The 23554-nt window shown below is 39.8% G+C and overlaps 1 protein-coding gene across 1 annotated transcript in view; it reads right to left on the bottom strand.

Moving 5' to 3' along the window:
- Positions 1–12386: 12386 nt before the first annotated feature.
- Positions 12387–23554, bottom strand: part of SCG3 (secretogranin III) — a 43256-nt gene continuing 32088 nt past the window's right edge. Inside the window, exons 11-12 of the mRNA XM_027840885.1 lie at positions 17612–17692; positions 12387–12636 (exon numbers count right to left, since the gene is read on the bottom strand). Of these exons, the coding sequence (XP_027696686.1) occupies positions 12518–12636; positions 17612–17692 (200 nt within the window). The 3' untranslated portion in view covers positions 12387–12517. The remainder of the gene's footprint in view (positions 12637–17611; positions 17693–23554) is intronic.

The raw sequence follows: 23554 nt of genomic DNA, 5'->3' as shown, positions 1-23554 counted from the left end.
TTGCTTCCTGTCTTTCAGTCAGATGGCAGAGGAGGATGAGGAAGATGGTGTCCATCAAGGCTTGAATTAGCAGCAAAGTGATGAGTTCAGAAGTAAGGAGCTTATCCTAGGAGGGCCATCTTGCTCCAACGAGTTGAAAGCAGGAAAAGCAATAGATGAAAAGTGGAGAGAAACAAAGGAAGGAGAAAGAAAAAAAGGGAGTAAGAGGGAAAAGAGAAAAAAAGAAGGGGAAAGAGGTTTGTCTTTCCACCTGGACTCTTGTTTTCTGGGGACTACAGCGAGTCAATCATTCTTTCATTCATTTCATTTCATCCAACAAATACAATATTTGCTAAATAACGTTTGACGCAGAAACTGTTCTCAGTGCTGGACAGGATACATTGTTTAGGTAAGACTATCCCTACCCTGATGCAGCTTACCAGCTAGGAAGAGGAGATGGAAACCCAGATCAGCATAATACACAATATGACATAAGTGCATCAGATAGTTGCAAAACAAAGTGGTCAGTGAGGTATGTGAGAGATCTTTAACTAGTCAGGGTGATCAGGGAAGAACGGGTAGATGAGGAGGAGTTAGGGTTCCAGTTGGGCTTCAGAGCATTTGTAAGAATTGAAGAAGGGAGGGAGGGTATTCCAGGCAGGAAGAACCACATGAAGAAAGTGGAGGCTCAGAGGTAAAAAGAGGAGCAGTTGCTGGGAGCCTGGATCTGCAGGTACTAAACATCTACCTCTTTTCCCCTGCCTCCAGTATGGGGGGGTGGGAGGGACAATTTCCAAGGAAACCAGGTAAATATAGTTTTCTGTCTCCTACTAAGTGTGGAAGAGTTGTAGTGAGTTTAATAGTCAACTTCCCCTTTTCTGTTTGTCCTTCAAATGTGTTTTTATCTTTCTCAACAGAATGGACCAAAGCATAATTTACCTACAGGAATCCTCTACCTCTCCAGCTTCCCTCCTGTATATTCTCTTGGTACTTGGTGTCTGGGCCATGGTTCGGTATCTGTTGGGGGCTCTCTTTCCCATCCCTCTGTCTTCTTTCATCTCAGCTTTTCCTCAAGTTTTACTAACCCATCATTTGGAGTTCTCTGAGCTGTCTTTTTTCTTCATCTTTAGCCTGAGGCTGGCTATGTCTATCTCTGCTTCTGCTTTGCTCACCTGCTACCCAGCATTCATCACAAGCTCTTTAGATGGGATGGGAGATCTTCCTATGCCATTTCTTTCTATTTACCAGACTGTTTCCTCCTCCATTGCTATTGCTTTCTTTTCAAACTTCAACTGGTTGACTGTTGTGTGTGCTGCCACTTTGGGGACTTGTATACTCAGAGGGGATGTACTTTTTCCTAGCCACTGTTCCTTCAATTCAGGTAAACTGCCACCACATGGGCAATGCTGCTTCTGATAGGAGCTCCTGACCCAGATAGTCTTGCATGCTATAGGTGTAATTAACCAAATCATGAAAAATATAGGTTATTTTCCTAGTCAGTTGTGGTTTTTCTATTTTTAAAATAACAAAACATAACAATATGCTAACATTTAGCAAGATTTAAACAAACACTGACATACAATCAATTACCCTTCTCATGAACATTTAATAGATATGAATCTTACCCTTCTTACTGTATTTATTTTTAAACAATATTTTATTTTTTCCAATTGCATGTAAAATGACTTTTAACATTAAAAAATTGAGTTCCAAATTATCTTTCTCCCTCCCTTCCCTCCCCTCTTATTGAGAAAACAAGCAATTTGATATAGGTTATATATGTGCAGTCATGCAAAACTTATTTCCATATTAGTCATGTTGTGAAAGAAAATAGACCAAAAAAAAAACCTCAAGAAAAATAAAATTTTAGAAAGTATGCTTCAATTTGCATTTAGACTCCATCAGTTCTTTCTCCGGAGGTGGACAGTATTTTTTATCACAAGTCTTTTGGAACTGTCTTAGATCGTTGTTTCTCTGAGAATGGCTAAGTCATTCACAGTTGATCGTTGTACAATATTGCTGTTAGTATGTACAATGTTCTCCTGGTTCTGCTCACTTCACTTTGAATCAGTTCATTTAAGTCTTTCCATATTTTTTTGAAAGCCTCCTGTTCATCATTTCTTATAGCACAAGAGTATTCCATCAAAATCATATACCACAACTCAGTCATTCCTCAATTAATGGGCATCTCCTCAATTTCTAATTGTTTGCCACTAGAAAAGAACTTTTATAAATATTTTTGTACATATAAGTCCTTTTCCTTTTTTAAAAAATCTCTTAGGGATACAGACCTAGTAGCAATATTGCTGGGTCGAAGGGTATGCACGGTTTTATAGCCTTTTGGGCATGGTTCCAAATTACTTTCCAGAATAATTGGATCAGTTTGAAACTCCACCAATGGTGCATTGGTGTCCCAATTTTCCCACATCCCCTCCAACATTTGTCATTTTCCTTTTCTGTTATATTAGCCAATCTGATATGTGTGAGCTGGTACCTCAGAGTTGTTTTAATTTGCATTTCTTTAATCAATAGTGATTTAGAGCAGTTTTTCATATAATTATAGATAGCTTTGATTTCTCCATCTGAAAACTGCCTGTTCATATCTTTTGACCATTTATCAATTGGGGAATGATTTGTATTCTTATAAATTTGACTCAGTTCTTTATATATTTGAGAAATAAGGCCATTCATTATCAGAGAAACTTGCTGTAAAAAATTTCCCCAGTTTTCTGCATTCCTTCTAATCTTGGTTTTGTTTGTACAAAAACTTCTAAATTTAATGTCATGAAAATTATCCATTTTACATCCTGTAATGCCCTCTATCTCTTGTTTGGTCATAACTTACTGTATTTAAAGAGAGAAATTTTAAATCTTCTCACCAATAGAATGCAAAAACTACACCTTCAAGCTTATATAGGTAGTCTTTGGACTTAAAGTCACAGGTTTCTTGCAGCCTTTTTCATTTTAGTTGGAAGTACTTCAATCTCAGCCTCTCATTTTATCTACTAAAGTAATTTCCCCGAGAGTTTTAGTTGCTTTTTCTTCAGAATTCCGCCTTTTCCTAGGCACACTAATATACTGTTGGTGAAGCTGCAAATTTGTTTAACCCAGTGGTTCTCAAAATTTTATTTGCTCAGGGAATAGTATTTTTTGCTGAGCATACTATGGGAGAATAGGGAGACATACCTGGACATTCATTGCAAGTGTGAGTTCCCTAGAATTCTTGGCAGTCCTAGCTGAATCAGTATGTACTAAGGCCCATCCTTTGAGGGCCATTAGTAACCATTCTGGGAAGCAAATTGAGAACATGCTAAATAGTGACTCCCTCTTTCTTCTAGAATACAAGACAAGCTTCATTGTTTGGTATTTAGTATCTTCACAATCTAGCTGCAGCTTATATTTCCAAGCTTAAATTGCACATTACTAACCTTTACATAGTCTATATTCCATCCCAACTGACCTATTTGCTGTTCTCTGTACACAACAGTCCATTCCGCATCTCCACGTCTTTGCTCTGACTGTCCCTCATGCTTGAAATGTACTACCTACTTGCCTCTACCTGATGGAAGTCCTAGCCTTCTTCAAAGCTTGTCTCAATTGCCACTTCTTACAAAAGGCCTATCCTGCACTCCTCAGTTGCTAGAGCCCTCTTCCTCACAATTATTTGGTATATATTTTGTATTTGATTATCAATATACTCAACAGAATGTAAACTCCTTGAGGGCAGGAATGCTCATTTTTTTTTTGTCTTTGTATCCTCGGTGGCACCTAATAGATGTTTAATAAATACTTGAATGAGTAAATGAATGGCTCAGACAACTCATGCTCATTGGACTGCATCCCAGAAGAACACCCTTCTACTTCCAAAGCTGATGCACGTTGCTCCCTTGAAAAGCTGCTTTTATCTGCTGGGATGTGCTCTTTACTGAGCTGTCATCTATTGGTTCTTCTCAGAGCTGCTGTCGTCTTCTTTTGGCTCCTGCTGAGCACCTATTTATTCTTCACTGTTAGGCAGGTACTTACAACACTTTTTATCTGCTGACCTCTACTTTTTTAGAGTGGGGAAGAATGGCTTAGACTCCCACAAATTTCTGGAATTGGAATTTTTCTGATGATCTACTGAGGCAAGGAAATATCACATGCTTTGGGTACTAAGATGAGAATAAAGGAGAGCCCATGAAAAAGAAGAGAATATACACACACAGAAGGCATAGGGTTTCCCCCGTCAGTCATAAGGATTAATTTAGCTGCAGAAGCCATGGAGAGGAGAAACCCTGAGAGCAGGGTTGGGACTTTGAATGGAAAGAAGTTTGGGTGGCAATTTAAACAGCAGTCAAAGATGGCTGATTTTCTCCTTCAAGTCTAGGGAAAGGAAAACAAGATTGGGGGGAGAGTCAAAGAGGTATGTAGACTACTCCGAACTGTGATGACTGGTCACAAACTGAACCATTCTTATGCCTCCCACCCATTCAGCTGGGTGTGACTGACACCTGTGTTTAAGTATCTTCCATTTTTCTATTATAAACTGATTTTTTTAGAACTATCTATTCATAAACTTTTGTGGTTAACCTAAGGGTGTGTATTATTTCCTTATGTCCCTCTGTTCACTGAAAGGGACAATCCAGAGGGTAGTCAGTCATATGGGCTGACCTTTCCTAGAGCAGGGCTGGGCTTCCAACTCTTAGCTCATTGTTAGAGAGTTTTCCCTAACTGGGGTACAGTCTTAAGCAATTCAGATGGTTCATATCTATTCTTCTAAGGACAGACAATATAAACTTGAACCCTTTCAGTCTGCCGAATTGGATTATAAATCTAGTCTGTTTTGCGGTGTAACTTAGGGGCCTGACTCCCAAGTCCCTGGACTCTGTAGTGATATTGCCCTGAGCTATTTTAGCATTTTTGTGATTCAGACTTGCAATAACAACCCACCAGCTTAGTCAAAAAAGCCCCTCAGCTCAAATCGGCCTTTTTCGAAACGCTTTTGCTTTTCCCCAAGTGGAATTGCCTAAGCCCATATTGCCATGTGAGTTGGGAGGAGCTCATTATTTTCATTTTCATTTATGGCAGCCCCACTCAGGTCATGCCAATTTCCCTGAAACTTTTCTTTAGCAAGAGTAGAGATGATTGATTGATGACCTTTGTCTTGAATTCTTGCACCCAAGGCAGTGGCTCTTCTGTTAACAAACATTCACTGCTCCTTTTAGTAATGGTTCCCATTGGCTTCCAGTTCACATACAAATCTACTTCTAATTTTTCGAAAAGAACAAGCCCCTTTATCAGAACAGATGCTTTAAACACATCTAAATGACCATAACAAGTTTTTTTTTTTAGCAGAGATATAAGATAGTTTCTCTGTAGTTTTAATTGCTACAGTTCCTTCCTAGCACTGATTCTTCTGCTATATTTGCATGTAATTTTTCTTATCTCCACTGCTTTTGTCTCAACCAAAATGACTTTCCTAAAGGAGGTCAATTTAAATGAGATGGAATGGGTGGATAGTGTTGCCAAGGAGAGAATATCAATGTTGTTGAACACACCCATAATGAGAATTCTCGTTCATAAAGTGCATACTTTCCACACAGCAACTCTGTGAAACAGTTGCTACAAAGACTCATCTCAGATAAAGAAGTTGAAAAGAGATTGTTAATCCGCTTGTCCCTGGTCACACAATTTGTGTATGTCAGAGCCAGGAGTCAAATTCAGGCCTTTTTACCAAGTCTAGCACTCCTTCCACTATATCGCACAATTTTATCTTTATCAATTGTCTGGAATTTTCCAACTCGTGCTTCAGGTTTTGTGATTTGACTACTACAAATAGTTGGTAGGTGGCACAGTGGATAGAGCGCCAGGCCTGGAGTCAGGAAGATCTGAGTTCAGATCTAGCCGCAGACATTTACTAGCTGTGAGACTTTGGGCAAGTCACTTAAACCTGTTTGCCTCAGCTTCCCTGTCTGTAAAATGAGCTGGAGGAGGAAATGGCAAACCACTCCAGTCTCTTTGCCAAGAAAACCCCAAATGGAGTCATGAAGAGTTAGGCATGACTGAACAACAACGTGACAATTACAGCTCTTCTAGGTATGCTTCTAGGTTATGTGTTGATAATAGAAGCAAAACAAAAATAAAAATTTCCCCAAAGCTCCTTGTTAAATCGGTACCTCAAGGTCAGCATTACTCTTCATGAGGCAGCATGCTATCTTGGGTAGAGAGCTGGTTTCTGAACCAGGAAGATTTAGGTTCAAGTCTCTCCTCTGATCCATATTGGATGTATAACAATGGGTAAGTTATTTAACCTCTCCTTGCTCTTGGCTAGAGGTCTCAAACACAATGCCCTCCGGCCAACAACACTCCAGAGTGCAGCTCGAACCACATTAAAATGTAATTGGGAAATATTTAACAAAATAAATAAAAATAAAAGATGGATAATATTACATTTTAAAAGTAAGTTAATTTGCAGGCCAGCAGGGATCCGTATGGATGGATTAGTGACTCCCCTTTTATTTGAGTTTGGCACCATTGATCCAGGCAAATCTTTCAGATTATCTGTTACAAAAGAGATGCCAACCTGCATAGAGGGAGTTTCTTCTCCAGGAGTCCCCTCTACCAATCAAATCACTTTTGGCTCCTCTTCCTTCATTTCTTCCTTAATGCCTCCCCTCTCCTGCCCTTTCATGTTTCTTGAGTGTTATTTACTAGAGATGATTGAATTTTATATGTGGCAATATTCCGCCTCCTTCCCCTTTTGGATGGTTCCTGTACCACTGGACATTGCTCGTGCAGCTCAGATCCCTGCCTAGTAAGGAGGGCTTGAGGCATTTAGGACTGGAGCTAATTAGCAGAGTCCCAGGGAAAAGTCTGCTTGGGGAAAGAGGGTGGGGTGTCAAGCCTAATCCTGTGGTCCAGTCCACATCTAGATCCTAGAACATAAATAGGAAGCCCAGAGGAATCAAGTGAGAATTAATGGATGATGGGGGAGGTGGGGGAGAGAAAGGAGCTGGGAGCAACAGTTGAAAGCTTATGAAATCAACACGTAGTCAGGAAGAAACTGGGCAGAAGAGGAGATATGACAGGGAGACTCTCTCCCTAAAGAGTGGCAGCATGTAGAAAGAGTGTTGGATTTTGGAGTCAGATGACCCGAGTTCAAATCCTAGTCTCTGCCACCTACTATCTATGGGGCCTTGGATAACCTCTCAGGGCCTCAATTTCCTCATCTATAAAATGAAGGGGGTAGACAAAGTGACCTGTGAGTTATCGTCTAGCTCTGAATGTGTGACAATATTCAAGGCAATGAAATTCTATATGCACACACATACCTATTTTGCTCAGCTGCATCCATGATCCTAGACAATGCTACTCAAACCAAAATATATATTTCACAGTAAGATCATTTGCATTTTAGATTAAATGAAAATACCTTGTGGTTTTATTTTTTTTGTTTTTGCTTATAGATGAACATTAAATATACAGTTAGCACAGAGTCAAATTATAGAGTTTGTAGTTCCTTCATGTCCACTCTTTGTGACCCTATTTGGGGTTTTCTTGGCAAAGATCCTGGAGTGGTTCAGTCATTTCCTTCTTCATTTTACAGATTTGAACACCAGTTATAGAGTTCAGCAATTATGAAACAGGTGATGCAGTGGATAGAGCATCAGGCCTGAGTCAGGAAGACTCCTCTTTCTGAGTTCAAATCTGGCCTCAGACCCTTACTAGTTGTGTGACCCTGGGCAAGTCATTTAACCTTATTTGCCTCAGTTCCTAATCTGTAAAATGAGCTGCACAAGGAAACGGCAAATCACTCCAGTGTCTCTGCCAAAAAAACCTCAAATGGGGTCACAAAGAGTTGGACGCAACTGAATAACAACTGAACAACTGAAAATTATGAAACAGAAGAGGAAATAAAATATGTACTGTATTTGTTCTGTATACAACTGAAAATTTGAGATATTTAGGCAAAGGTTTGAGAGTAAAATTATCAATGACTTTGTGGATGAATTTCCAAAGTTCATCAATGTTTGCAAGGTTTAGAGAAGGAAGGAGGGAAGGAAAGGACAGACCCAAGCATTTATTAAATGCCTCCTATGTGGCAGACACTGTGCTAAGTGCTTTACAAATGTAACAGGGATTATCTGTACTTGCCCAGATCACCTATCATCGAGGCACCCTGTTTCTGAGAGAAGACATCCTGTGTTCCCCTACCAAATGAGTGAGAGTAGACTCTTTTGATTGGCTGTGTAGCCAGAACAGGCTACAACTTAAAAAATTGCCAGACTCGGACAGTCTCTTTCTAGCTGTGTCCAGAAAAGGTGAAGGTACAAGGGCAACCATGAACTGTACTGGTAAGGGGAAGGGACTATCTTCCTTCCCCACTTTAACCTGTAGCCCCAAGAAACAGGTACCTCTCTAGTTCTAACAGCTTGATACAAAAAAATAAGAAAAAAAACAATATAATGTATAAATGACTCAAAAGTGAGAAATTCTTAGCATGTTAAAGTGATAAGGAAAACAATGAGGGATAACTTTCAAAAGTTTATTCATAGAATAAACATTTGTTTTATCATTTATTCATCATTAGCCTAACAATGCCCTTTGTAAGTACAAAACATAGTTATCTTTGGAAAATTTAATAGATAGGACAGTAATATATTCCTTATTTAATAAACCAGTTTTATCTGGTTGCTCCACAGACATCTACGATTATAGGAAACTGTTGTCAAGGAGAAATGGCTTACCAAATTAGGGAGAAATAAAGAAGCAGAAGGGCTTCCTCCGGCAAGAGACAGTGACTCAATTAGGAAAGAAAACAATGAAATCAAAATGGCCTTAGAGAAAGAACTATGTCCTCATGTAAATGCTTTTTAAAGTTGTTTTGTTACAATCATCTCTATTCCTACTTGAATACCTCATCATGGTATACAAGTAACCTTGGGCTCTAAAAGGCTCTGATTTGTTGTTGTTCAGTCATCTCCAACTCCTCATGACCTCATTTAGGGTTTTCTTGGCAAAGATATTGGAGTGGTTGTCTCCAGTTCATTTTACAGATGAGGAACTGAGACAAACAGGGTTAAGTGACTTGCCCAGGGTCACACAGATAGTAAGTGTATGAGGTCTGATTTGAACTCAGGTAAATGAATCTTCCCAATTTCAGGCCTGGTACTCCATCTACTGCATCATCTAGCTGTCCTAAAGGCTCTGACAGCTCAATAGCCCCTCGGCATGGCTATCAAGCCAGGAAGGCTTTTGAATGTGGTTTCAGTAAGAGACCCTCATGCCACCAGGCAATGATATTTTTTGGTTCCAGCGTTTTATGAAACCATCTATAGCTTTATATCTTTTCACTGAAACTCTCCCAGTGCCCACTCTGCCCCAAATACTCATTATTTCTCCCTGCACCTGTTGGCCTTGAATTCCTTCCTTGGATTCAAAATAATAACACCGAACACTATGCTCTGGACAGCTAGGTGGTATAGTAGATATAGTGCCAGATATGGAATCAGGAAGACTCATCTTCATGAATTAAAATCTGGCCTCAGATACTTAATAGCTGTGTGACCCTGGGCAAGTCACTTAACCCCTTTTTTCTTGGTTCCTCATCTGTAAAATGAGCTGGAGAAGGAAATGACAAACCACTCCAGTATCTTTGCCTAGAAAACCCCAAATGGGGTCACAAAGAGTAGGGCATGACTGAAAAATGACCGAACAACAACAAAAACAGTACACTCTATTAATTAAATGATTTTCAAAACTCCGGAGGAATCTTTATGTATCTCTTGCCCTTCTCCCCAATGATTCTAGTAGGGTGCCTCCATTTTTGTCTCATTTATCAGAACTCTATAAATTTCTTAGTTACACACAAAGTAGATCTCACTTTATGAGCCATTCCAACTCCTCCTTCCTCCCATAGGACCCCCCCCGCCAAACCCTGTCAGATTGTCATTATAAGCTAAACCTTCACAGATATTTTTAAGAACCTGGAAAGGAAACATAGGATCATAGATCTGAGCTACAAGGAATCTCAGATGCCATCTAATCTAACCTGATCATTTTCCAGAGGACAAAACAGACCCGGGGAAGTTAAGTGACTTGCTCATTGTCCCACCAGGTATCAAGGGCAGGATTTGAACCCAGGCCCTCTGACTGCTGAGCTAATGCTCCTTCATTCTATCCAAAGTTGAAGGTAACTACAAGAATACAAGCAGAGCTGAGACCTTCAATATTATACACCCGTGCAGCACAGCATTAAGATGACTTCTCAGCATTGCTGAGGGTAGAGTGAGCACATAGGAAAACAATGCTGATACAACGTTGACAAACTGATTGAAAACTTTTGGGAAGACGGATCTCCTTTTGAGGGCATTTAGGTACATTGAAAGTTGGGTTTCAGATGTGCGCCTGTGGGGTTGGGGGAGAGGCTGATATGAGTAGATCTATGAAGTGGGATAAAGGAAAGAATATACATATGTATGTACAAATATCCCTTTGTGGTTATCAACATCCTTCTATCTAAATATTAAAGACTGTTCTGGCTTTAGTGAATTTGAGGCTTTAGTTGGAGGGACTTTGCAATTTTGAAGCATTTGAAATTAGTTGATTTAAGCTGAATATGTGAATGAAGATGACCTAATAATATAGGAAAGGCATGTTGGAATGGGGAGAGGGAAAGGTAAAATATACGCATTCAACAACCACTTAGTATATACACCTGCTGTGGACCCACTACATGCACCTACTATGTACAATGCACATATGCTGAGGAAGGCAATATATAAATAGGAAATAATTTCTGGCCTAAAGGAACTTAAAACCTAGTAGGGGAAGATAGGGAATATACAACCTGAACATCTTTCTGAAGTTATGAAAACCATTTGGCCATCTACTAAAGGTAGACACATTTGAGTTTTTTTGTTTTGAGGTGGGTTTTGGGGGGTCATTTTATGAGCAGACACAAGTAGGGTAAATGAAAAACTTCTGAAGGGCTAGTGAATTTAATTTTTTGCTTTTTGTACCTTTGAGAGTGAGGGTGACATGGAGCATCAGAGGCATCCTGTTCCTGAAAACACTCTTGCTGACCTGGCATTCCATTCAATTCAATTCAATAAGCATTTATTAAGCACCTACTGTGTGCCAGATATCATGCTAGTTGCTACAGTAACAAAGATAAAAATGAAAACAGTCCCTGCCCTCAGGGAGCTTACAATCTACTCTCCTCATGACCCAATTAGTCTGCCTCATGAGGATGGCAGAGTTCCACTGAGAGATGAAGGAAAAGGCTGGGGCATCCAGTTCACATTGGAGTGTGATGACAGATGTCAGCAAAGCCATTCAAAGCCATGACAGTTAATGTATAAAGCAGAATATTTTTATTTTTAAATGAAAATGGATATAAAACATTTACATTTAATCAATTTACATTGAATAATAAAATTTCAAAGCATGGATTACTATGGGAGCATCAACCTAATAACATTTCATGGAGTTCTCAGGCCATTTCTGAGTGATTATTTGAAGCAGCATGTTTGTGGAAAGGGAGTGAGGAAGATGCTTTGGAAGGACTTTCAGCTCATTAACTTTCCCTTCCTCTAGGGAAGCTGATCTGTCAGCTTTGGTTCAGAATGAGGCGAATGATTTTCACCCAATTTATTTCTATCTCATTGCCTGAACCTCTTGGTATTCCTTGTTGGGAAACATTTTTAGCTCTAGGAACACATCCAATTCAGATAACTACTGATTTGGCTTAAGACTTTTTGTTGCTCTAAGGTGTACTCAATGACCTAATTTGGCCTCTTGGGAGGCACGCAGGTATCCCTTCTTTCAAGTAAATTCAATGATCCAAAAGTCACTATTATGGAATTTACAAATTAGGGGATGAATTTCTTAATCTTGTAGGTGAACCATCAAAAACATACAATTTCCAGATCCCTTTGGTGTGGCACCCAAAGAGCCTAGCCCATGGTCTAATTCAGAGGCTGTTAAAAATAGCACCTAGAGAAGCAGATGGCTCAATAGCTTGTTATGTTAGAGAGGCTTTGAAAGAAAAAAAAAAGAATAGATTTATTTTAACATCCCAAAGTGAACTGCTGGTGGGAACCACAATTTGCAGTGGACATATTGCCATTGGGATACTATAGTATCCATCATGCCCTGGGGTGGGAACCTATTTGAAATCCTTCCTTGAAAAAAGTTTTAACTCAGTTCATCGGAGGATTTTTATTTACCATAGGAACACGTCTCTGATTTTATAATATGTCAGTGAGGGAAAAGGATTCAGTATATAAAATTTTAATTTACACATGTTTTCCACAAAATGCTACTGTTTTTTTTAGTCAATCAAGGGATACTAATATATTGTTAGTCTTTATATCAAGAGAGCTACTTTTCATCACTTTTAAGTATTCATTACAATGTGAATTCAGCATTTTCTATTAATCCTTAAACGAATAGAACTCAGATCACAGGACTAGAAGTTGATTGAAGCTAGAGCATGTTTTCCTAAGTGCTCTACAGTTAGGAGCCTTTTGCATCCTTCCTAGATTCCTTGTCTTTTCTACAGGCTGCTATAAATACGTTTGATAGTCTCCGCTTCTTCATCATCAAGGATGCCTTTCTCCACATAAATGTCAGCCTGTTGGTTGATGAAGTCCCTCATCTTTGAAAGGTCATAATCTGGAAAATAAAATTAGTGGAAAGTGAGCAAAGCAAAACCCAGTATAATGAATACCAGAACCATGAAGCTAATTCCAAGTGCAAGTGGATGGTCCTAGGAGACAGGACTCTGTTGATCTGATTAAAACAAATTACATACAACAGATACTCTGATAAACAAAAGTTTCCTTTGGTTCTAGACTATTAATAGGCACAGGATTTGTAAGGAATATTATATTTGGAGTCAGAATAATTTGGGCTTGAATCCAGGCCTAACTAGATGTGTGTGTGAATTAGGGCAAGTAACTTAATTTTAAGGCAAGTTTCCCAATCTGTAAAAATGGAAAAAAATGATATTTCTACTCCCTATCTCAGGTTAATATTTTTATTTAGCAAAATTTAAATAAAACATTATATGTGAAAACAGGTCATGTACTATAGAGTGGCATACAAATGTAAATTATCATTATAAAGACAGGGATGTAACGGAAGGAGTGCTGGATTTGGACTCAATAGAGACCAAGGTTCAACTTCTACTTCTGACACTCAACTGGGTCTGTGGGCATGAAATCACTTCATCTCTCAGAGCTCCAGTTTTCTGTATAATGGGGTTAAGACTAGCATTCACCTCACAGAGTTGTGAGGATCAAATTAAATGTAAAGTGCTACAAATAAGTTGTATCCCATCAGGTAGAATGTAAACTCCTTCAGGGCAGGGATTGTGTAATTTTTGCATTGTTATATCCATAACATCCAACGCCATGCCTTGTATATATAGCGAATACTTAATAATGCTTATTGAATTGAATTGTTGTCTGGAAGAGGAGAGCTGAATTGAGTTATAAATAAGCTCTTCTCATTTTTTTTATCTGACATCAATAGTCATCTTCCTTCAAGTCTCACCCCAAATATCCCAGTTACCTAGACCAAATCCAATGAAACTCTAAAACCACCAGGAGAGAGGGAGAGGGATAGAAAGAGAGGGAGGGAGAGAGGAAGAGGGAGAGAAAGGGAAGGAAAGATAACAAGGAGAAGCAGAAGTAGAGAGATAGTGAGAGAGGCAAGTGGGGAGAGTAGGATGGAGAGAGAGGGTGTGGGTGAGGGAAGAGGAGGGCACCGGGAGGAGAAAGAGCAGAAACAGAGAAAGGAAGAGGTGGGGGAGAGGGAGACAGAAGAAAAGGGGAGAGGGAGTGGGGGTGGGGAGATACTGATTTCAGAACCAAGAAGCAGCTTCTCTTTTCCAAAATGTAACCTCAGCTCTAGAGATATGGAAGGCACAGAACTATGAGTTGTCAGGGATGTACTGCCTAGCCTATTCCTTTGGTATTCTCCAGCATGACAGCACAAATAATTTATGTTAACATGTTAATACGTACTTTAAGTTTTGCAAACAGCCATCCTGTGGGGTAGGATCCATGGAATTTCCCAATAGGGAGAATTTATTGTTATTTTTTAAAAATCTGAACTCACTGAATTCTACTCTCCCAAAATTTAGGCTGTTTATCAGATAAGACCTGGATTTCAATTTCTCATCCGGAACCCTATTCTGCAGATGAATCAGCTGAAGCTCTGAGAGGTTAAGCTGTGTGTCCAAGGTCACACAGTCAGTGTGTGACAGGATCTGAACTCTAGTCTCCCAAAGCCAAGTCCAGTCCTCTGCCTATTTTGGTCCCAGATATCTTCTACAGGCCCTTTCTTACACATAGTTATTGACTACTCAGGAAATCCATTTTGCTAGATACTACCTGAAGGTGCAGAGAGAGACACTGGGATGTGGGCAGTTTACTTCCTGCCTACAGTAAGGCAAAAGGCTTTGCTTCCTTTCATGACCATGAAGGTGTGTTGCTTGCGTGTTTAGGGATGTGAAATGAACAATCAAGCTAAACCAAGGGCACTTATGGAGAGTATACCATAGGAAAGGCAGTTTGGTACAGTGGAAAGGGCACGGAATTTCAGAATCCTTTCAATCAGAAAGAGAATAAACTTGTGTTTGGACAGCTTAATTTTTGAAAAAGGGTAGAGGGTAACTATTATTATTATTCCCAATTACTAGGTAGGTTTTTTTTTGACAGGCAGGCAGGGAAGGCACTTACTAATCACCTACTATGTTAATCATTTTATGAATATCTCATTTGATTCTTACAACTCTGTGAGACGGACGCTATAATTATCCCCATTTTATAGTTGAGGGCATTGAGGTAAACAGAGAGAGGGTCACATAGCTAGAAGGTGCCTGGGGTTACATTTGAATTCAGGTCTTCCTGACTCCAGGCCTAGCTCTCTAGACATCTCACCACCTACACAGGAGAACACTGGGGAGAAAAGCGAAGCCAGTTATAGCAACGCCAAAAAAAGAAAAAGAAAATGCACAGAAGAGAACAGAAGGAGGCTCAGAGGGAACACACATGAGAAGGACAGCTTTTGAAATGAATGTGCTAAATTTAGTATATACTAGAAACACACAGAGCCGTATGGAATGAGATTCCTGGTTCGTTTTGTACGCAATACTTTTTTCTGTTCTTTGTATATTGAAATGTTCATGTTTGTTGGTGTTTGTCAAGTTCAGAATAATAAGATTGAAAAACTTGTAAAAAGATATCCTTCTGACAACCGTTGTCTGCATTCACAAACTACCATTCTTCCTGTAGCTTTTTGTTTCACACGTTAGCAACCAGTCGCTGAAGGATCAAGGTTTGAAGGGTAATGAGATTCACCCAGGACAAAGTTCTGGTTGACTGTGCTAGAGCTCCATATGTTGGTGGTGATAATAAGAACTCAAATTTATACTCAATATTCCAAAAGTCTTAGTGCAGTTTTAAGCTAGCAAAGCTTAATCTTGTTTTTGAGATCCACTCCCTCGTTTGATATCCATAGCTGACAGGCAGCACAAGTATTATTATCCCAATTTTACAGCCAAGGAAACTGAGGCTTAGAGGTTCAGTGACTTGTCCCGTAGTTACACAGCTACTAGTAAGTGTCAGACAAGGGTCCAGAATGGTTCATTTGGGAAGCGTCGATCTTGGAATTAGGAACCAGGGATTCTAGTTCTGGCTTAATCCTTAACAAGCTGACTTGTGGGCAAGTCATTGAATTTCTATGGACCTCAGTTTCCACATCTGTAAAAGGAGTGCAGAGAAGACATCCTTTCATTGGATCATAGGTTTAGAACTGGAAGGGACTCGGGGCCATCCAGTCCCACACTTTCATTTTGTAGACCAAGAAACTGAACCCCCGAGGAACTTAGTACCTTGCCAATGTCACACATGTAATAAGCATCAGAAGTGGGATTTGAACTCAGGTCTTCTGACTCTCAAAAGCCAGTGTTGTTTATAGCTTTCCATCTCTATAATTTTATGATCTAAGATTTATTAACGTGCAATAATCCTGATTTGCTCTTTGCATCAAGGAAAGAAACTATAAACATGTCTACAGGCATGTATACATTTCCATATTTTGGGACAAGAAGGTAGGTAGCAAAAGGTGAGAAATTAGGACTAAGGCAATAATTCTTCTATTGTGCTCCTCCCAGTGGGTACACACACACACACACACACACACACACACACTCTTACACACTTAAACTACACCTCATAGGGTCATAAGTCCAGATGTAGAAGGGATCTCAGAGGTCAAATAGTCCAACCCCTCATTTTACAGATGGGGAAATTAAGGTCTGGGAAAGTTGAGTGACTATCTCAAGGTCCCCAGGGAGTAAGCATGAGAGACAGGATCTGAACTCAGATCTCTTGGTTCTAAAGTTAGTGATCTCTGTACTACCTAGATACACTTAAGCTGCTCCTTAGAGATTCCACATCTCATGGCTATTGTGCTATCCCAAAATAGCTGTGGACAGCTAGGTGAGCAGTGGATAGAGTGCCAGGCCTGGAGTCAGGAAGGCTCATGTTCATGAGTTCAAATCCAGCCTCAGACACTTACTAGCTGTGTGACTCTTGGCAGGTCCCTTAACCCTGTCTGCCTTAGTTTCTTCACCTGCAAAATGAGCTGGAGAAGGCAACAACAAATTACTCTAGTATTTTTTGCCAAGAAGCTCCCAAATGGGGTCATGAAGAGTTGGACAGAACTAAATCAACTGAATAAAAAAACAGCTGTAACACTGATTTCCAGGCATTTTCAATACTGTGTCTATTTGTTTCTATCACTTGTATCTGACCTTTTTTCTCTCATTAAATTGTAAGCTCCCTGAAGACAGGGACCATACCTTTTCCTTTCTTCTCACTTAAAAAAAATATCCCTGCAGCACCCAGGACAAAGCTCTGCACACATAATAACTGACTGACATCATGTTTTATTATCATTAAACAATTTGCTGATGTTTCTTTAGATCATCACAATAATTCTGTAGAGTAAGTTTGGCAAATATAATTAATCCCATTTTATGGATGAGGAAACTAAAGCTCAGAAAAGCAAAATCACTTGCTCAAGGTCAACTTGATAGGCAGCATCATACCTGGAAATTCACCCTACATCTTCTGATTCTAGATCCAGTGGGTTTTTTCCCTCCCATTACCCCACAACTGCCTCCCAGCTGTGTTGTAAGAAAACGCTATTGATCAAAAGATGGATTTGGACATTATGACCATCCTAAGTAGAAATTTTTTTTCCTTTTCCCTCCTTAGGTAGATCTTAGGAGTCTTCCGGTTTCTAAGAAAAAAATCTGTATTCAACTCATCTCATCAGGGGAATTTATACATAACAAGCATACCTAGTTAGGTAGCATAAAGGTTAGAGAGCCAGTGTTAGTTGGGAAGACTTAAATTAAAGTACTACCTCTGGTACATACTAGTTGTGGGACCTTGGGCAAGTCACTTAACCTCTGAGGTCTGGAGACTCTCTAAGACTATAAGTGAGAGATGAGCTGGTGATCTGCATCAGTGGACGGAGGTTCCATACCAGGAGTTCTTTTCAAAGATGAAACAACATATAAATCCCCCTCTCCCAATGGTATATAGAAGGTTAAAAAATGATAATTCCATACCTTCTTTATTTCCTTGTTTATCATGTTTCTTCAGCCATTCAATGTTCTTTCTGATGGCTTCCAAATAAGCCTCTGTTTTCCCTGTAAAAATCAAGCAAACCAAAATTTAAAAAAAAATCATCACAAGTTAACATGTTTTGTTCATTGAAATGCTCCTTTGGTTCAAATGAATAGATCTGGGGCTAGGTGGGGCAATGGATCGAGCACAGGCCCTGGAGTCAGGAAGACCTGAGTACAAATCTGGCCTTAGATACTTACTAGCTACAGTGACCCTGGGCAAGTCATTTAACCTCAACTGTCTCAAAAATAAATGAATCTATCAAAAATATTTATTGAGCATCTATGTGAGATATAAAACTATGGAAGGCAGGATGGAGCAGCAGGAAAAGCACTGGCCCTAGAGTCAGAGATGTGTTTTTATTCAATCTTTCTTGGCAAAGATACTGGAGTGATTTGCCACTTCCTTCTCCAATAGATAAAGCAAACAGAAGTTAAGCAGCTTGCCCAGGGTCATACAGCTACTAAAATATCTAAAGCTTGATTTGAACTCAGGTCTTCCTGACTCCAGGGTCAGCTCTCTATCCACTGAACCACCTATCTAGATTCAGAGAACTTGAGTTCAAATTCTCCTTCTGATGCTTATACTATCTGTGTGACCTTGAGCAAGTTATCTAACCTCCCTGGGCCTCAGTTTCCTAATCTGTAAAATGAAGAAATTGGACTAGATGGTCCTGAAGGTACCTTCCTATTCTTGATCTAATAGGCAATAGGAAGCTACTGAAGATTTTTGAGCATGAGAGTGACACTGGCAGACCTGAACCTTGTGAATATTGATTTGGTAGCTGTGTAGAAGATGGATTAGAGAGGAGAAATTGATAGGAGGGAGAACAAATGGGACATTGCAATAGTCCAGGTGAGAAATGGGAGGATCTAAATTAGGGGTGGGGAGCCTGTGGCCTTGAGGCCACACGTGGCCTTCTAGGTCCTCGGGTGCGGCCTTTTGATTGAGTCCAAGTTTTACAGAACAAATCCTTTTATTAAGGGGATTTGTTCTGTGAAGTTTGGATTCAGTTGAGGGGCCACACTTGAGGATCTAGAGGGCCACATGTGGCCTCGAGGCCACAGGCTCCCCACCTCTGGTTTAAACTATGGTAGTAGCAGAATGAGGACGGAGAAGGGATGAATGCAATAGATATTGTGGAGAGATACTAGATAAGATTTGGCAACTGGTTGGACATGAGGAGTAAGAAAGAACAAATATTTGAGGATGATTCCAAGAAATCCGGATGGCTGGAACAATGGACAATGAAACAACAAAAATAGGAAAGTTTGGAAGAGACGCAGGTTTAGGGGGAAAGACAATGAGTTCTGTTTTTGACATGGCTTCCTTTAAGCCTCGACTAAAACCCTATCTTATACAGGAAGACTTTGTTGTTGTTGCTGTTGTTCAGTCACGTTTGACTCTTCATGACCCCATTCTGAGGTTTTCTTGGCAAAGATACTAGAATGATTTGCCATTTCTTTCTCGAGCTCATTTTACAGATGAGGAAACTGAGGCAAATGTGGTTAAGGGACTTGCTCAGGGTCATACAGCTGATAAGTGTCAGACTAGATTTGAACTCACGAAGAGGAGTCTTCTTAATTCCAAGCCCAGAGCTCTATCCACTGTGTCACCTCAATCCATCTTAATTCTAGTGCTTTTTCTCTGTTAATCATTTCCTATTTATCGCGCATCTAACTTGTTTTGTATATATTTGTTTGCCTATTGTCTCCCCATTAGACTGTAAGCTCCTTGAGGGCAGGAGTTTTTTTTTTTTTGCCTCTTTTTGTTTCCCAAGTGTTTAGCACAGAGCCAAGCAAATAGTAGGCACTTAAATGTTGATTGATTGATTAGTGTTGAATCGAAGAAGTCTACAGAACATTCAAGAGATTTCTAGCAGGTAATTGATGGTGCAGGACTGGCATTCCAGAGAAGGATCTATAGATTTGAGGATCATCTGGTAGAGATGATAAAGCGATTGAAACCATGGGATGAGATCACACGTAATAACAACACCATGGCCAAGCACATATAGTGCTTGAAAGTTGGTAAATCACTTTACATACATAATCTCATTTAAGCCTCATAAAAAACTTGTGAAATAGGTACCACAGGTATTATTATCCACATTTTACAGATAAAAAAAATTGAGACTTAGAGAGATTAAGTGACTTGCCCATGGTCATAAAGGCACTCAGCATAGTCTCAGACAAGATGTGGGTGCAAGTCTTCCCAAGAAAGTTTGCAGAGAAGAGGGCCCAATACAGGCTCTTGGGTTACAAGGCACCTTTACTGAGTAGGCAGAAGATAATGATGATTCAGAAAAGCATACTGACAAGGGATTAGACAAGGGAATGAGAAAGTTGATTCACTGAGGATCCCTCCTCCATTCCAATCAGTATCAATCAATTTGATATGATTCTGTAGGGGTAGTGATTATAAGTTCTGTATGTTTGGCTCCAGAGCTGTAAGCTGCAGATTGTAAGATCACTTGCTTAATCATAGGAAGTTAACTAGAGGCCCTCCACCCTTGTTTTTCCATGTCATGGTGACCAAGCCCAGTGTGGCAAAGGTGACTCAACTACGTGGAAAGTCCTTCATTTTATTTTTGGGGCCCTGGACCATTCTCTCCTGTCAACATGAGCAGTTGAACATCTTCTGACCACTTAGTCAGTGGAGATGCTGCATGCTTCACTCAATCTGTGACCCCTCCCGCTAATACGTTGTTTTTGGCCCTCAAGAGCAAGGTCTATCAGCCAATGAGATTCTGCATTTTGCCATGTCTCTTTTGCATATTTGGGCAAGAATAAGTAATGTATTAATCCATACTTTATGTAAGTCACATAGGAATATGATTTCCAATAGAGGGGCCCTATTGTTTAACAGCTGGGGAGCTCACTTGTGCAACCATGAGAATGCTGACAAAGATATCTCCATCCTGTTTTGCTCAAATTCCATGACCACACCAAGCATAGGTGGTGGCATGGTATGGAAAGCCGCCCCCATATGTTCTTGAAGGGTATGTATAGCTTCCGTCTAACCTAGGAGAAGCCCATCCATCTTGTGACCACCTAGTCAGTAAGCATATTTCCTGCTTTGCCCAACCTGTGACCCTGCTGATATATTGTTTTGCTTATTTTAGCGTATGTATCACATGTCAACCAATGGAATTATTCTGTATTTGGTATAGCTGTTCATGAATATTTAGATATCCAATCCTATAAAAACAGGGCCCTGGAAGGAGGGGGCATCTCAGATTGTGAAGATCTGAGGTCCACTTCATTAAAGGGGTCATGGACCCTTTAGTAAAGTACCATTGGCTTAGAGCTATGCCTCAGTCTCTCTTATTGTAGCTTGGATAGCAAGCAGGAGGAAGCAGAAGGAAGAAATTCCATGGGAGCCCAGGGAAAAAGCAGCATCCTAGAAAGCATTACGTAATGATTAACAGTGTCAAAAACAGCAGAGAGTCAAGTAGGATGAGGACAAAGAAAATACCATCAGATTTAGCAGCTAAGAGATCCCTGGCAACCTTGGAGGGGCAGTTTCAGTAATGAGGTGGGCTTGGAAGCCAGATTGTAAGGAGCTGAAAAATGAGGGGATCTGAAGAAGTTGAGGTAATGAGCATACATGCCTCTTTCCAAGAGTTTGGTTTTGAAAGAGAGATGAGATAGAAAATGATAGGGTATATTTCAATTAGTTTTACTGGGTTCAGTGTCTGAAATATTTTTTAAGTGACTTGCCCAGGGTTACATAATTAATAAGTGTCTGAGGCCAGATTTGAATTCAGGTCCTCTGGACTCCAGGGTCAGTGCTCTAACCACTGCACCACCTAACTGCCCCTTCAGTGTCTGAAATCTTTTGTTGGCATTTGCCCATAGGACTACTCACTCTCTCTCTCTCTCTTTGTCTTCTCTTCTCTCTCTCTCTCTCCCTCTTTCTTTCTCTCTTCCTTCTCCTCTTCTTCCTTCTCCTTCTACTTCTTCTCCCTCCTCCTCCTCCTTCTCTGTCTCTGTCTCTATCTCTATCTCTCTCAGTGCTTTGACACTTCATCACCTCTCAAAGGATGGAGTAATGCAAGGATAAGTTTCATTTATTTGATAATTTGTTACAAGAAATACACACATATACAGACAGCAAGACAAAGACAGACACAGAGGGAAAAAAAAGAGAGACAGAGATAGACATAGATAGACAAAGAGAGACAGACATAAAGAGACAGAAGAAGAAAGAGAGAGGAATTTCAGAGTTCAAGATGATGGAGGCAGCATAATTATATTATGATAAAATGTCACCATCTCTGTGGCAGGATGGGGTAAAGGCTGAGCTGGGAGACCACTGTATTTGAGGGAACATCAATGAGTATATTGACAACTCCCAGTATAAGGGCAAGGGGAGGTGTGGAGCAGACTGGGATCCAGGTACCAAACTTCTTGAGAACAATAAGAGAATGACTTGGAGACTGGTAGGTGACAAGAGCAAAGCTTTGGACTGAGGGATATGGATGGATGGAGTGACTCTCAGAGGAGAGGTTGCTGGTGATCATGACAAAGGGATAGTCAAAGTGAGGAGCAAGTGTGTCAGGTTCTCTTGGTCCAGTGTGTCAGAGAGGAGGGGAGGGGGAAGGAAGCATGGTAGGAAGAATACTCAGTATTAGAAAAGGGATGGTGAGGATTTCACACCTTCTGCAGATTCTGGAGAAAACCAGGTTCCATAAGTTCAAGAAGATGGAAAGAATATCAGATGAACTCACTAAAAACGGAGAGTTTCTTTAATAGAATAGGAATTCCAGAGGGCACAATGCAACAGAACAGCCGAGGAAGACATCAGTGGAGGGCTGAGGTGTTATGCTGCCACCTTGAATCTTGCTAAATCTGTATTTTTTATGGCCTTTTTACCTTCACTGACTTTAAATTGTCTGAACACACTCGTACATTTTTTGATAATCCCAACCCACCTTGGCTTCCTGGACTCCACATTACCCTGCTTGATAGCGAGAAGGCTTAATTTAAAGGTAAGATGTAGAAATTTTCATTCCTCAACTTCACATGGGAATTAATATATTGATTTTCATTGTCTGCCATCTGAGGCTGGGAAGGTCAACTAGATTTAGTACAGCAAAAACAGTATTCATTAATTCAAATAAATTTAGTGGAGAAAGGGACCTTATAGGTCATCCAGTTCAACTTTCTCATTTGCAGACTGGGGAAACTGAGACTGAGAGAGAAGTGACTTGGCCACAAGAACCCACAGAGAGTAAGTTACACGGTCAAGATTCAAACCTGGGTCATCTGATTCCAAGACTGGCCAGTGCCTTCTCTACTTTTCTACTCTTCAAATTAATGAAAAGTCTAAATTAGAAAACATTTTTTAAAGAAATATAACTTGGTTACTTTTAACTATACACTGTAACTAGTGTGAGGCTAGAGTGAGAGTCAGGAGACCTGACTCAGTTCAACTCAACAGTTCCTCAGTGCCTGCTGTGTGCAAGGCACTGGACTGGACACTGGGGATGCAAAGGTAAAATAGTAAAAGATGAAATATATACATCTAAATGTGGTTTACAGAGAACTTTCCTTACACCAACCATATGAGCTGCATAGTGCAGACCATTATCCATCTTTTATAGGTGAGGAAACAGGTTTAGAGAGGTTAAACGATTTGCTCACCTAATAAGTAAGCTGCCAGAGCAGAAATTCACATACAAATCTCTTGATTCTGGTTTCTTTTTGTAAATGTTTTTATTTTAAACTTAAATAAAATAAAATAAAATAAATATAAAATATAAATTATATTTATATATGAATATATAAAAATAAATATATGCAAATATGTATTTATATAAAAATATATTAAAAAGAAAAGAAAAAAGAAACAAGCTTAAATACAAAATAAGAAAACAAAAA

This window comes from Vombatus ursinus, unplaced genomic scaffold (assembly GCF_900497805.2).
Source record: "Vombatus ursinus unplaced genomic scaffold, bare-nosed wombat genome assembly UNPS02014848.1, whole genome shotgun sequence".
In the NCBI taxonomy this organism is placed as follows: domain Eukaryota; kingdom Metazoa; phylum Chordata; class Mammalia; order Diprotodontia; family Vombatidae; genus Vombatus; species Vombatus ursinus.
The sequence above is the reverse complement of the archived record's forward strand: the minus strand, read 5'-3'. Positions and strand labels throughout refer to the sequence as shown.